Source organism: Saccopteryx bilineata, chromosome 4 (assembly GCF_036850765.1).
Source record: "Saccopteryx bilineata isolate mSacBil1 chromosome 4, mSacBil1_pri_phased_curated, whole genome shotgun sequence".
Lineage (NCBI taxonomy): Eukaryota > Metazoa > Chordata > Mammalia > Chiroptera > Emballonuridae > Saccopteryx > Saccopteryx bilineata.
In genome coordinates, this window is record NC_089493.1 from 198,019,476 (window position 1) to 198,033,403 (window position 13,928).

The 13,928-nt window shown below is 61.9% G+C and overlaps 1 protein-coding gene across 4 annotated transcripts; it reads left to right on the forward strand.

The window, feature by feature from the left end:
- The first annotated feature begins 231 nt into the window (after positions 1–231).
- GRIFIN (galectin-related inter-fiber protein) lies at positions 232–4,883 on the forward strand. 4 transcript variants are annotated; one of them, XM_066277670.1, is made up of 5 exons: positions 232–301; positions 507–586; positions 693–852; positions 1,264–1,430; positions 4,722–4,883. In XM_066277670.1, exons 1-5 carry the CDS (start codon positions 290–292, stop codon positions 4,774–4,776), a joined length of 474 nt encoding a protein of 157 aa, XP_066133767.1. In that variant the 5' UTR covers positions 232–289; the 3' UTR covers positions 4,777–4,883. The 4 variants fall into 4 exon arrangements, with proteins under 4 accessions (XP_066133767.1, XP_066133765.1, XP_066133766.1 ...); XM_066277668.1 differs by lacking the exon at positions 4,722–4,883 and adding an exon at positions 1,596–1,969 and having other exon boundaries at positions 1,264–1,398; XM_066277669.1 differs by lacking the exon at positions 4,722–4,883 and adding an exon at positions 1,596–1,969 and having other exon boundaries at positions 693–831; positions 1,264–1,398.
- Positions 4,884–13,928: the final 9,045 nt, after the last annotated feature.

The following is a 13,928-nucleotide window of genomic DNA, read 5'->3' on the forward strand; positions in this document are numbered from 1 at the left end:
TTCCTACAAGCATGGGGGAGAGGCTGCTTTTCTGGGAGTCTGAAGGATGTTAAGGAGTGAAGTTTGAGAGCCAGATGGGGCCCTGAGAAAATGCTGGAGGGGGAGCGAGGAGTGGGGGCAACCCTGTCCCTGGTGCATGAGTGAAACCCCAGGACGAGGGAGAGGTGGGGGCAGGGAGGGGCGGAGTGCCTGTCTGCTGTGGGGCGGGACTCCTGCACTGCCCCCACCCAGCCCCCAGCCCCAGCCTATATCCCTGCGCCCGCTCTGCCCACCAGCAGAGGCTGCAGGCATGGCAGTGCAGGTCAGTGAGGCCTGGCGTGGGGGAAAGGGAGCAGGGCTGGGGGGGCGCCCGAGACCCCTGCCCTCATCGGGAAGGGAACACAGCTCCCAGGGCCTGGCTGGGTGGCCAGCACAGCTGGGGTGGGCCGGCTGGAGGGACCTCCACAGACTCCAGGTCCCCCACGCCACCCCTCACCCCTCACCCCACCCCACCCCTTTGCCTGCAGTTTGAAGCCTTCTGTGCAGAGGGCCTGGCCCCGGGCTGGAGCCTGCTGGTCCAGGGACACTCTGACTCCGGAGAGGACAAGTAAGGGACACCACCCCCTCCCCCAGGGGGCCCTCCTTGGCTTTGAGTGGGGCAACTACCCTGCCGTCTGCTGCTCTCACACCCCCACGATGTCCCCCCGCCCCAGGTTTGAGATCAACTTCCTGTCCGAGGCGGGGGACATCGCCTTCCACATCAAGCCCCGATTCGCCAGCGCCACCATGGTGGGCAACGCCTTCCAGGGCGGCTGCTGGGGCCAGGAGGAGGTGTCCAGTGTCTTCCCTCTGGTGCTGGGGGAGCCCTTCGAGGTGACGGGGGGCAGGGAGGCCGTGGGTGGGGGCAGGGAGGCCAGGTGCGGGCGCCCATGGAAGCATCTGGGCCGTCTGCGTGGACGCTGTGAGCCACTGGGACCCTGCGTCCCTGGGTCCAGGCTGCACTGCTGTCCCCGCCTGGGGCCCGAGGGGGTTGTTTACAGGTGAACAAGCCAGCACAGAAGTCTCAGGACCGCTGGGTACCAGGGGGTGTCCGCCAGCCCCTGGCTGCCAGCACCCCCCCTCCGAGCAGAGAGGAGGGGCTGCACCTGTGGGATGAGGGTACCAGGGGGCGAGGGGACCCTTGGGCCCACCTGCCTGCGCTGAGGGGACCCGGAGGGGCATGTGGAGTGAGGCCGGAATGAGGACCCGGGCGGGCTGTGGGGTCACTGGCTGTCCGCCCCCCAGATGGAGGTCAGCTCAGATGCCCAGCACTTCCACGTCCACGCCCAGGAGCACAAGGTGCTGCAGTTCGCCCACCGCCTCAGGCCGCTGGCCGCCATCACGCGGGTGCAGGTGCTCAGTGACCACCGCCTGGCCCAGGTGGAGCTGGTCAGGAGGGCCCTGAACTGGGGGTAATGTTCCTGCCCCACCCCTTATCCTGGGACCCCAGCAGCCCCGGGGAGGGGGTCGTCGGCTCTGTCCACCCCCTGCCCCCTCCGCGAGTCTGTCCACGTCCTGTCCACTCTGTGCCGGGGTGGGGCCGGCACTAGGCTGAGCCGCGTCCTGGTTGCTTGCAGGGATGGGGGCTACTGAGCCAAGCCCGAAGTCCCAGGAGCGAAAGCCTAGGCCATCAGCCGCCCAACGCCCAGTGGCGCGCGCCCTGGGGCAGCTGTGGGAGGGGTGTGTGGCTCTGGGGCGCCCTGCCACTGTCTGCATCCCCACCTGGAATAAAGTCTGAGCAGAGTGCAGGAGCCTGGCTGCCCCGAGAAGGGGGTGGGCAGACGGTCCCAGCGGGTCTTCCCTGGGACCACTGGGCTCACACTCCCTCAGACCGTCTGCTGGGACGTCCCCAAGCTTCCTCCTCCACGCCTGCTTCCTGTGGGCGGAGGGGAGGGCTCCTTCCTGTTTCTCCTCTTCCCACCTGGAAGTGAGACGTGCTCCCTTCCCTGTCCCTTCCTGTGTGGGGGGGGCAGGAGGGGGCGGTGGGGAGGGAGGAAGCCCTGGGGGCCGTGTCTGGGGACAGCGAGCTCAGCTGGGGGGGGTCTTCTAGCCCTGGATGCAGACCACAGCTCATCTGCCATATATCTGCCATTTATGATATATACATATCACCTACCCATCATCCATTATATCTATCTGTTTATCTATCTATCATCTATTCTAATTAACCTGGTGATGTCACAGCTTAGGGCGAGGCCGAACAGGTGGTTAGCCTTTAAGATGAGTGATTTAAAGAAAGGCAGTAAGTCAGTGGTGGCTCAGACAGGCGGGCGGAGTGGTTAGGACTGGACTTCAGAGCTGTGTCTCAGCACAGGGTTCTGGCCCTCTAAGGATGGGTAGATGGGGAAACTGAGGCCGGGTGGGGGGAAGAAGTCAGCAGCAGGGTGGGGCCCCGAGAGGGGAGAGCCCCTGGAGCTCACCCCCCAGGAGCCATCTGGGCAGCGGAGCAGAGCAGAGGGGAGGCGACGGCGCCCCCGCCCCCAGGTGACACAATGGTGGCCCCAGCCTCCAGCAGCGCAGTTTCCTTCCTGTCTCCGCTCACGCCGCCTTGTCCTCAGCCCAACTGACCCGAGAGCCCCTCTCCCCCCTCTCCCACCCCCTCCTTCAGTGGTCTGGCCTTTCGTGTCAAGGGGAGGGGCCGGGGGTGCAGGCAGACAGGTAGTGGAGCGGGCCCCGGACCCTGGGGAGGACTGGGGTGGCGGGGAGGGAGGGGTGACCTACACAGAGGGACGTCCCCACCTGGGTCTGCAATCAGGCCAGGCTGGTCCTGCTCCGGGGGTGGGGGCGCCCCTGCTCAGAGAGCCAGGCCCCTCCCTGCTTTGTGGCCCAAGCTGGCTGCTCATGCTCTGTGGGCCTCAGTTTCCCTGCAGACAAAAGGCCCCTCCTGGATCCAGCCTAGAAGATGCTAGGTTGTCTTCTCTTGTGGGGGGTGGGAGGTGAGGGTCTGAGCCTGGGGAGACATGGTCTGCCCCTGAATTTGCTGGGCTCTGTGCAAGGGCCAGACCCGCTCCACCCCTCAAGAACTTGGCAAGGTGTGGGGAGCAACTCTCATCCTACAGATGTGGACTGGGCTCAGAGAGGTTAAGTGACTTGCCTGGGGTTGCTCAGCCAGTGAGGGAGGGAGCCCAAAGCTCCAGGTGTGACAGACGTCATGCTCACACACACGCACACACACGCACCCCCCCCCCCCAGGCCCTCCACTGCTGGCCCTGGGCTCAGCTCTTCTCTCTACTTCAGGTTACAAGCTGCCGTGGTTGCAAATCAGACCACAGGGGCCCCAGGCCCGGCATCCTTGGGCCCCCCCGTCTCCCCACCCACAAAATGGGGTACAGGGAGCTGTGATCTCAGAGTGCACCCCTTCCGTGATGCCCACTGCCCTCAGCACACAGTCTGGGTGCCCGTCCGGCCTGTCTGTCACTGTGCCCCCGCCCAGTGCCATGTGGCCCTGTGGCCAGAACTGCCAGCTGGTCCCTCTGCTCAGAGGGCACCTCTGGGGAGCCTCCCTGACCTCTTCCGGGTCTCGGGGACCAGGTCTCCCCCCAGCCCCAGCCCTGGCTGCCTTGCAGCACACAGAGCTCTGGAAACGTTTGATGAGTGAATACAAGAACGACTGGCTTTGGGGGAAATCACTTAGAGTCTTGAACGAGCTAGAGGTGCCCCTCCCAGCAGAGGCCACGGGACCATGAAGGCTTCTCCTAGCTCTCTGTCTGGTGTGAGGGTAGGGCAGACCCACTGGACTGGGTCTTTATGGGGGACACAGCTTGACAAGGAGGCTGTGGCCCTTGGGGGCTCAGGTCTACAGGCTCCCCAATACTACCAACCGGCCAAAGGTGCCAGGCCCTCTGGATGGTTGAGGAGAGAGCTCAAATGCTTATGACAGGCCCTGGCCGGTTGGCTCAGTGGTAGAGCGTCGGCCTGGCGTGCAGAAGTCCCGGGTTCGATTCCCGGCCAGGGCACACAGGAGAAGCGCCCATCTGCTTCTCCGCCCCTCCCCCTCGCCTTCCTCTCTGTCTCTCTCTTCCCTTCCCGCAGCCGAGGCTCCATTGGAGCAAAGATGGCCCGGGCGCTGGGGATGGGTCCTCGGCCTCTGCCTCAGGCACTAGAGTGGCTCTGGTCGCAACAGAGCAACGCCCCGGAGGGGCAGAGCATCGCCCCCTGGTGGGCAGAGCGTCGCCCCTGGTGGGCGTGCCGGGTGGATCCCGGTCGGTGCATGCGGGAGTCTGTCTGACTGTCTCTCCCCGTTTCCGGCTTCAGAAAAATACAGGAAAAAAAGAAAAAGAAAAAAAATGCTTATGACAGGGCTTCATGACCAAATGAGGCGGGCAGCTGTAGGGCAATAGGGATGGGTGGGGTCTGTGGCTAACAGGAAGGCACATAGCCCATCATGCTCAGCTATGCACAAAGAAAGAGGGCTTCCGAGTTGCCTTCTGACGCCTCTGTCTTGAAATACTGGCCACCGCTCTGAGACCTAAATAAGGCATCAACCTGTAAGCAAGCTGGCCTATGGGTGACCAGCCGGATACCTCTGTTCCAAAACCAACTTTTGCCTTGTTTTGTCACATCAGGACAGAGATTGTGGGTACCTCAGGGTGGGAGGGTGCCTTCCTGGTGCCCCATTTTCCAGGCCCTCTCAGGGGATTCACTCTCTGTGAAGACAGGCTGACCAGCAGAGGGCATTCCAGACGTGGGTTTTCCTTAACCAGGTCCCAGAGACCCAGTGCCAGCACCGGAACAGGGTGGCATCCTTGTTCCCACTGAATGGCAGCCTGGGCAGAGGCCAGAGGCTGAGTGGGGCAGGGAGACCCGGGCACGCCAGGCCCGACCGCCTTCTTTCCTACAGAACCCAAGCAGCGGGCACTGGGCGGATCAATGGGATGAATAAATGCCACTGGACTTGAGCAGCATACAACTCTCCTGAGCCTCGGTTTCCAATTCCGTAAAGTGGGGTGGCTGTGAGCAGTGTCTAGCACCAAGTGCAGGGAGGGCACGGTCCATGCGAGCCCCTGCCCTCCCCCCACCAAGGCCGCAGGGGTCAGGCCAGAGCTGTTCCCTGCCAGGCCCTGGGGTCACCTCCAGCCTGGCCTGGTGCCCCCCAACCCCACCGGCTGGCCAGGATCCCCGTCCTTGGCTCACCGATTCCTCCTTCAAGTTGAGGACCGGCCACGAGGCCACCACGAGGACAGGGGTTGCCAGGGGCGGCTGACCTGAGCATGACCCAGGAGGGCTGGGGACCACCAGGGCTACTGTGACACCCCCAGGGAAGTTTCTCCTGCTTAGAGAACAAGGTGGGCTTTGAGTGGCGCACCCATCACCACCCGGACCCCCCCAGGGCAGCTCCGGCAAGCGGGAAAGTGACCAGCGGTTCCCAGTAGTGGGTGCTGGCTCTCACGAGGTCTGGCTGGTGTCTGTGGGCAGAGAGGTCCCGCAGGAGGCTCTGGCCGCTGTGGAGGTAGCAGCCCAGCGGAGGAGCGAGAAAATAAGTGAGCAGATGTTTGGCCAACCCTGGAAGGATCCGGAAAACCTGCCCGCAGAGCTCGCCTCTTGAGCAGGCAGCTCGGACCCGGGGGCCGCGGGGGAGGGAGGGGGAACTGGGGCTGCCTTTCTTAAATCTGCGTGTTAATCCGCCACCCCAACCTCTCATTTATGAAAAACTGCTGAAATCCAGCCATTCTCCGTGAGCAGCCCCTGCCAGCAGGCCGGGAGCTGTCTTTTCAGCACCAAGCAGCCCTCTGCTCCATCCTGGGGCCCTGTGACCCCTGAGCGCCATCACCTGCGGCCTCGGGGACCCCGGGACGGAGGAGATGGGACACTCCAGGCACAGGGGCACGGGGCACTGGGGGCCACAGGGACCTGTGGGCAGGGCTGGGAAGCAGCCCCAGGCAGGAGGGACCCCCTGGAATGAGGGCTCTGGGGGGTGGCTCGTGGCCTGCACACCCAGCACCTGGGACAAGGAGGAGGGGGTCTGGGGAAGGGTCAAAGGCGGTGGGCCAGCTGCGTGGCAGGAGGGCACCTGGGAGGCCTCTTCTCACCTGGGGGTACTTGCCAGAGGGTCGTGCCCTCTCTGCAGGTGGAGGTGGGGTCCTCTTCCCTTGGGGCGCCCCTCTGGGATGAGACCCGAAGGCCTCCCTTCTCTGTTCCCCTCCCCAGCCCCAGGACCCCGATACTGGGGCTCAGAGTCAGACGGAGAGGCTCTGGGCCCCCAGCCTGCACCCCTTCTCTGCAGGGCAGCCCAGGCCCCCACCAGCAGCTGCACGCACATGGTGTTGCCTTTGGGAACCCAGCACAATGCCCCCCCTCCTGGTGGGGTGGGGTGGAGGCCCCTCAAGTCGGCATCGAGCCCCCCAGATCTGGGTCCTCCGGGCCTGCAGTTCTCCTCTGGGAGGTGGGGGTGACGCCCGGCCTCAGGGCCGTCCTGGGGGCTCGGCTTGTCCAGGCGATGGAGGCCCCTGGCAGGCAGGGTCCTCCGGAAGGGCTGACCAGGCCTCCGCAATGGGCTGTGTCCTTGGGCTGGAGTCTCTGTGTCACAGGTGGGGGCGGGAGGGGGTCCGGCTGGCCTCACGGTGTTTCTGTCCCCCAGCTACGCTTTAGGTCCCCATCCGTGGGGACAACAGATAGGAGGAAAGTCCCTTCCCTGACTTCCGTGAGCCCTCCCCCAGAAGGGCAGAGCCGCCCAGGGCACCTGGGTGCAGGCTGATGAGGCTCCACGTGAGGGGAGGGTGGGGGTGGGGGGGTGGGGGGTACAGCAGGACAGGAGAGAGACACTCCCCTCCCCCACCCCCCCTGGAGGCCCCTCCACTGGGACAGGGTCCCTTTCCCTCTTGGGGAGGCGGGGGTAGCACCTCTGACAGCTGTGCCTAGAATCTGGGTCCCCCCACGCCCACTCTCCTCTCTGCTGTCTCCCCCTCTTCGCTTGGGGTTTTAGTAAGGACTCCTGGGGCCGGGGTAACTCAGGAGCGACGTGAGAACAGTGAAGCCCAGACCCTCGGGGCTCAGCAGAGCACACGCCCTTCCATGAACACTTAGAGATGACCCCGCTTATCCTCACCAGGGTCCTGTGAGGATGGCCCCATCGTTGATGTTTATACCAGAGGCGTCTCAGACACAGAGAGGGGGACATCTGCCCGAGGTCACACAGCATGTCCGTGGGGTTTGGGCCCAGGGAGTCGGACCCGAGTTGCCCAGACATTGGAGTGGCTGAGGGTTTTGTTGATTTTCTCTCTACTGTTTTTTTTTGTTTTTTTTTTGTATTTTTCTGAAGCTAGAAACGGGGAGAGAGAGTCAGACAGACTCCCGCATGCGCCCGACACGCCCACCCGGCACGCCCACCAGGGGGCGATGCTCTGCCCTCCGGGGCGTCGCTCTGCTGCGACCAGAGCCACTCTAGCACCTGGGGCAGAGGCCAAGGAGCCATCACCAGCGCCCGGGCCATCTTTGCTCCAATGGAGCCTCGGCTGCGGGAGGGGAAGAGAGAGACAGAGAGGAAGGAGAGAGGGAGGGGTGGAGAAGCAGATGGGCGCTTCTTCTGTGTGCCCTGGCCAGGAATCAAACCCGGGACTTCTGCACGCCAGGCCGACGCTCTACCACTGAGCCAACCGGCCAGGGCTTCTACTGTTTTTTTTTAAAAGAGGCCTCAACTGTAAACATGGGTTTTGTAAATATAACTTGGGAGGGACTCTGACCCCCATGGCTGGAGAGGGGTTGGTTGGTCACTCCGGGTCCTGGAGGAGGAGGTCTATGCCCACTCCCTGCCCCTGCCGGGCTGAGAAGGGCCCTGGGCAGGAAGGGAGTAGAAGTGGGCAGAGCCAGCGGCCGTGTGGCATCCAGGCTGTGAGAGAGACGGGGGGACACCTGGAGGGGACCCCGTGTACTCTGGCCTGCTGCCTGGAACGTCCCGGAGACGGGGCAGCCTCTGTCAGGGAGCACCAGGCCCCTGCCTCACGGAGGGGAGCTCAGGGGGTGGGGGCAGGGAGGGGCGGAGGATGTCACAGCCAGCAGGCACGGGGCCCAGGACGTGTTCCGACCCCAACCCGGCTGTGGTTTCAGGACCCTGGAAACAACGCTCACCCTCACCTCAACCCCAACCCTCCCTCCAGCCCAGACCCCCATTCCTGCCCTCCCCGCTGGCCGGCCATCCACAGCCTGCTGGCCCGGGCCCAGGTCCAGCCCGAGGGACAAAGCTGTAACCGGGGTCGCAGGCCCGGCAGACCCCGGGCGGATGAGCCGCTGGCTCTGCTGCCGTGCGGGGTCCCTCGCCATGGTGACGGCCCACCCACGGCTCTGCTCAGAGGCGGGCATTGTTTGGGCGCCAGAGCGTGGCGCGCGCCCAGGAGCCCGGGCTGGCACAACGGCCTTGGCCGTGGACCTGGAGCCGAGCACTTTCCCACGCTCCAGCCTCCTCCGCGGCCCTGGGAAGGTGAGCGGGCCCTGGCTCTGGCAGATGGGGAAACCGAGGCCTGGAGCGGCACACTGCGGAGACAGGGCGAGCCTCGGGAGTCGGGGCCGGCAGCAGCCAGACCCCGGTGGGGACGCCCAAGCTTTGCAAGGGAGCATCTGCAGAACGGCGTCACTGTGCCGTGGACGGTGGACTCACCCATGTCAGCATCTGTGTTCCCTGCAGCTCCCTCCTACCTCTGCGTCCCTGGTCCCAGCAGCAGACAGGGGCCCGTACTGCTGACACCCTTGAGCCCCCAAACCTTCGCTTCCCTTGACGACTCAGCCTCACCGCCCTCCCTCAGCTCTATCCCGGGGCATGCATGTCCCCGACAAAGTGTCACCTTCCTCAACTCCTCCCCATCCAGCGGGAAGGGACGCTTCCCCTGGCCCTGGTCCAAGCACACGCCAACTTCTCTTGGGAGGCTTGTCCTTCCCCTGTGCGGCCTGGTCCCGGGGTGCCGGGGGTCCTGGGCTCGGCCCTTATCCCCTCAGAGGCTGAAGGACCCGAGGGTCTTCTGGCTGGTCCCTTCTCGTTGCTCGAACCAGCCAAGGGCGGGCCGTTTGGGCGTCATCTGCTGGGTCACGTAGGCAGCTGCAAGGATGGGTCTATTCCTTGCACCTGTCAGCCCGTGGCCACCACATTGTTATAATCAAACACAGAAAATGGTGAAAACGGCAAGAGGAACATAGCTCTCGCATGTCCAGGGTCAACAGCAGGACTGGTCCGTGGCTGACCACGTATCAGAAACGAGAGAGGTCAGCGGAAGATGGTGGTAAGACAGCTCGAAGTGCTCAATCCAGGAGGCCAGCCCAGAGTCCAGCAGAACGACCATTCAAACGTGGAGGCGACGTGAGAACATCTCCAGATTTAAAGAAACACTAAAATAAAAGTGCTCAGGCCAAAATTAAAAAAGAAAAAAAAAAAAAGACCTAAGATGGCCACACGGATCCACAGGAAGGACCGGGCCCAGAACTGACCAGACAGTTTCGAAGGAGGACGGAGCTGGAGGGTGGACAGGACCCCACTTCGGAACGTCCCACACAAGGAGCCGCAATGCACGACGAAAAACTGAAGACAGCCTGACCTGTGGTGGCGCAGTGGATAAAGCGTCAACCTGGAAATGCTGAGGTCGCCGGTTCGAAACCCTGGGCTTGCCTGGTCAAGGCACATATGGGAGTTGATGCTTCCTGCTCCTCCCCCCTTCTCTCTCTCTCTCCCCTCTCTATAATAAATAAATAAAATCTTAAAAAAAAAAAAAAGATGTCCCCATATTAAAAAAAAACAAAAAAAAAAATGATGATTGATGTTTCTCATCTCTTTGTTCCTGTCTGTCTGTCCCTGTCTATCCCTCTCTCTGACTCTCTGTCCCTGTTAATAAACAAACAAAGGGACTGCAGTTGTCCTCACATCCTCACTGACACTCTTAACCGCCTTGCTGATGACTGCCACCCTGGTGGGGGGCGGGGGGCATGTTATATCTCTGTGGTTTTACTTGCATTTCCCCCGGGGAGGGATGATATCAAGCATCTTCTTATGGGCTTATGATCAGTTTGCTTCTCTGCTTTGATGAGTTGCCTGTTCCGCTCTCTCGCCCCCTTTCAGTGAGGTTGTCTTCCCGTTGAATTGCGTTAGTTATCTACTCTGGGTACGCGTCCTGTATCAGGCATGCGCTCGCTCTGCAAGTATTCCTCCCTCCCCCGGGTGTGGCCTGTGTTTTTGTTTTCTTAACGGTGTCTTTTGAAGACACTATGATTTTTATTTATGATGAATTCCAAAGTATCAATTTTTTGCTTTAGGGGTCATCAGACCGAGTAACCCCTCGCTTGAGCCAGTGACCTTGGGTCCAAGCTGGTGAGCTTTACTCAAACCAGATGAGCCCGCGTTCAAGTTGGCGACATCGGGGTCTCGAACCTGGGTCTTCCGCATCCCAGTCTGACGCTCTATCCACTGCATCACCGCCTGGTCAGGCTGTTTATTTTTTCTGTATTTTTCCAAAGTTAGAAGCAGGGAGGCAGAGAGAAAGACTCCCACATGCACCTGACCGAGATCCACCTGGCATGCCCACCAGGGGGAGATGCTCTGCCCATCTGGGGCGTCGCTCTGTTGCAGCCAGAGCCATTCTAGCACCTGAGGCAGAGGCCATGAAGCCATCCTCAGCGCCTGGGCCAACTTTGCTCCAATGGAGCCTTGGCTGCGGGAGGGGAAGAGAGAGACAGAGAGGAAGGAGAGGGGGAGGGGTGGAGAAGCAGATGGGGGCTTCTCCTGTGTGCCCTGGCCGGGAATCAAACCCGGGACTTCCACACGCCAGTCCGACACTCTACCGCTGAGCCAACCGGCCAGGGCCTCAACTGCAGTTCCTTTAAAAAGTTAAACTTCCCGTCTGACCTGTGGTGGCGCAGAGGATAAAGCGTCGACCTGGAAATGCTGAGGTTGCCGGTTCGAAACCCTGGGCTTACCTGGTCAAGGCACATATGGGAGTTGATGCTTCCAGCTCCTCCCCCTTCTGTCTCTCCTCTCTCTCTCTCTCCCTCTCCTCTCTAAAATGAATAAATAAAAAAAAAAATTAAAAAAAAAGATGGTATTTAAAAAAAAAAAGGTTAAACTTCCCGCAGGACCTAGCATTTCCTCACTCAGGAATCTCCCCAAGGGAACTGACGGCACGTGTCCACACATAGACACGCACGGATGTTCACGGCAACCTCCAATGGGACCCGGTCTTGATGCGTGTTACCTGGGATAAAGGAGATGTGGCCATCCGGGCAATGGAACACCAATCAGCCACGACACCTGCTGCAGCCCAGAGGGACCTCACACCGAGGGGTCCAGTGACGCGGGGGGGGGGGGCTGCAGCCCATCCCTCTGTGCACCTGTGTGGGTGCTCAGAGGCAGGTTCACAGGCAGAAGGCAGGCCAGGGGGGGCCGGGAGGCGGAAGTGAGGAAACTCCCAGCGTGATGGACGCGCTCGAGACCCGCGTTGTAGTGACAGGGCGCGAGAAATCACTCCCAGCGGGTGAGTTCCCTGCGATGTTAGTTTTCCCTCAACAAAGTCATTTTCTTTTCTTTTCTTTTTTTTTTTCATTTTTCTGAAGCTGGAAACAGGGAGAGACAGTCAGACAGACTCCCGCATACGCCCGACCAGGATCCACCCGGCACGCCCACCAGGGGCGACGCTCTGCCCACCAGGGGGCGATGCTCTGACCCTCCGGGGCGTCGCTCTGCTGCGACCAGAGCCACTCTAGCGCCTGAGGCAGAGGCCAAGGAGCCATCCCCAGCGCCCAGGCCATCTTTGCTCCAATGGAGCCTTGGCTGCGGGAGGGGAAGAGAGAGACAGAGAGGAAGGCGCGGAGGAGGGGTGGAGAAGCAAATGAGCGCTTCTCCTGTGTGCCCTGGCCGGGAATCGAACCCGGGTCCTCCACTCGCTAGGCCGACGCTCTACCGCTGAGCCAACCGGCCAGGGCAACAAAGTCATTTTCAAAATGGTTTTCGGGGTACTACTGGGTTGTGCCTGTGTTTGTGGTATTATTTTATGGTGTTAGAAATACAGTCACTCAAAACAGAAATAAATATACACATAGGGGTCGCTCTAACAGAAGTTGTACAGGACGCTCATGCGGAGAACCACACACCGTGTTCACGGAGCAGGAGACTCAGCCTAGTGAAGATGCCCGGTCCCCACGCTGACATTCAGACTCAGCGCGATGCTTGTGAAAATCCCAGCGAGATCTTCCGCGGCCGCGGACAAGGTGATGCTGAGATTGACGTGCGAAAGCCAAGGAGCTCGAAGAGTGGAAACAACTGTCAAGAGGAAGAAGGTGAGAGAGATTGCTCTGCCCACTGCAAGCCTCACCAGAGAGCTCGGTCACCAGGCCCGCGGGGTGGGGACGGGTCGACGCAGAGGCGGATTTAACGGCGGGTGCACCAGGCGCGCACCTGGACCCCAACTTCTGAAGGGCCCCGGGAAACCCCAACTTGACACTTGTTTCAAATGTAAGGGGCCCGATATTGTCTTCTGCGCCCGGGGGGCCCTCGACCGGCCTTAATCCGCCTCTGGGTAGACGCCTCGGTGGACGGAACAGAAGCGAGAACTCGGAGCAAGCCCTCCCGTGAGCCAAGACAGCCTTTTCAGTGAGCCAGGCGGGCGCGACCGAACACCGTCCGGGGAGCAGGAAACCTCAGCCTAAACCCCGCACCTCGCTAAGAAGAGCGACTCCAAACGGATCACCGGCTTCCGTGTCAAACGTAACACTTTCAGGTGGTAACCCGGGAAAAGATCTTCAGGACCTGGGCTGGGGGAGGAGATGGGCAAGTGACGGAGCTGGCCGTGAGCCCGGGTCTGGTGACGATGGGGGCCCAGCCCCGTTCCCCTGGGCGGTGCGGCCGGGGGGGGGGGGGTAGGCCGGCTCCTGCTCTGGGTCTGAGGGGCTTGGGGAAGACCCGCCGTGAAGACGGGGACATGAGGGCACCCAGGGGCCTGGGAGATGGATTCCCAGATCTCTGTTGGGGCCACTGACCCCTGCGGGCTGTCCTGGTTCAGCGTCCAGGCTCTGAGTTTGATAGACACAGGGCACAGCCTGTCTATCAATAGAACCACCCACCCCACAACAGAGACTGCCGCTTGAGGACTTGGAGAGAGCCCTGGGCCCGTCACCCCAGCTACGGAATTGCCTGCACACTCTGACCACAGACGCCCGCCCCCCATGGCGGAAGGGGGTCCGTCTGTGCGGACACAGAGCGGGGGACCCCTAGCAGGAGGCTCGCAGCAGGTTGGAGCCTGAGCCGAGACTGCCCTCTGCTGGACGATGCTGGGACTGCGGGAGCCCGGCCCTGCACAAACCCCTCCCGGACCGCGGCTGGCCCGGCCCCTCCCAGAAGGAGCAGTCTCTCAGGGCCTGTTGTTGTTCAGGTCACCTTGGCAGATAAGAAACCTGCAACCTGAGCACAGGCACGCCCAGCTCTGTCCAGCTCTCCCCAGCTGCCCCCCCCCGAGGGGTGTGAGCTCCACTACAGGAAGGGGCCCCCAAATTAACGGACACATCTCAGGAGAGACTTCCCTGGCTCCGCAGACGGGAGCTGCTGCCCAGGGTGGGGCCGCGCCCTGGGTGTGACTCCCCGGGGCTGGAAGTTTTTCCTGAGTGCTGGATTTTTCCTCTGTCCTCCCCTCGGCTCCGGGGCCTCTCTGCCAACACTCGGTGGCCCACATCAACCCCGCCCACATCAACCCCACCCCTTGGATGCGCAGCCAGCCGGCCGCGACATGACTTTTCCGCCAAATCCCTGCTTTTTGGTCATCACTGGTCTGAGGGCCAGGCCTCCTGAGGCCGCCCATGCCTGTCACCTGCCAGCCGTGGTCTAACCCTAGGTTTGGCTTTTTCCAAAGGCTGAGCCTTGACACCAAGCCCGGGGGGCTGGCTTGGACGGACACACGGCCTGTGCAGACACAGACAGATGCCCCGGGAAGGGCCCGTGTCGAATGCTC

Coding starts and splice junctions, on each gene's coding strand:
- GRIFIN (XM_066277668.1), top strand. Junction 853..1,263: donor TGCTGGGGGAGCCCTTCGAG/GTGACGGGGGGC, acceptor TCCGCCCCCCAG/ATGGAGGTCAGCTCAGATGC. Junction 1,399..1,595: donor GTGACCACCGCCTGGCCCAG/GTGGAGCTGGTC, acceptor GGTTGCTTGCAG/GGATGGGGGCTACTGAGCCA.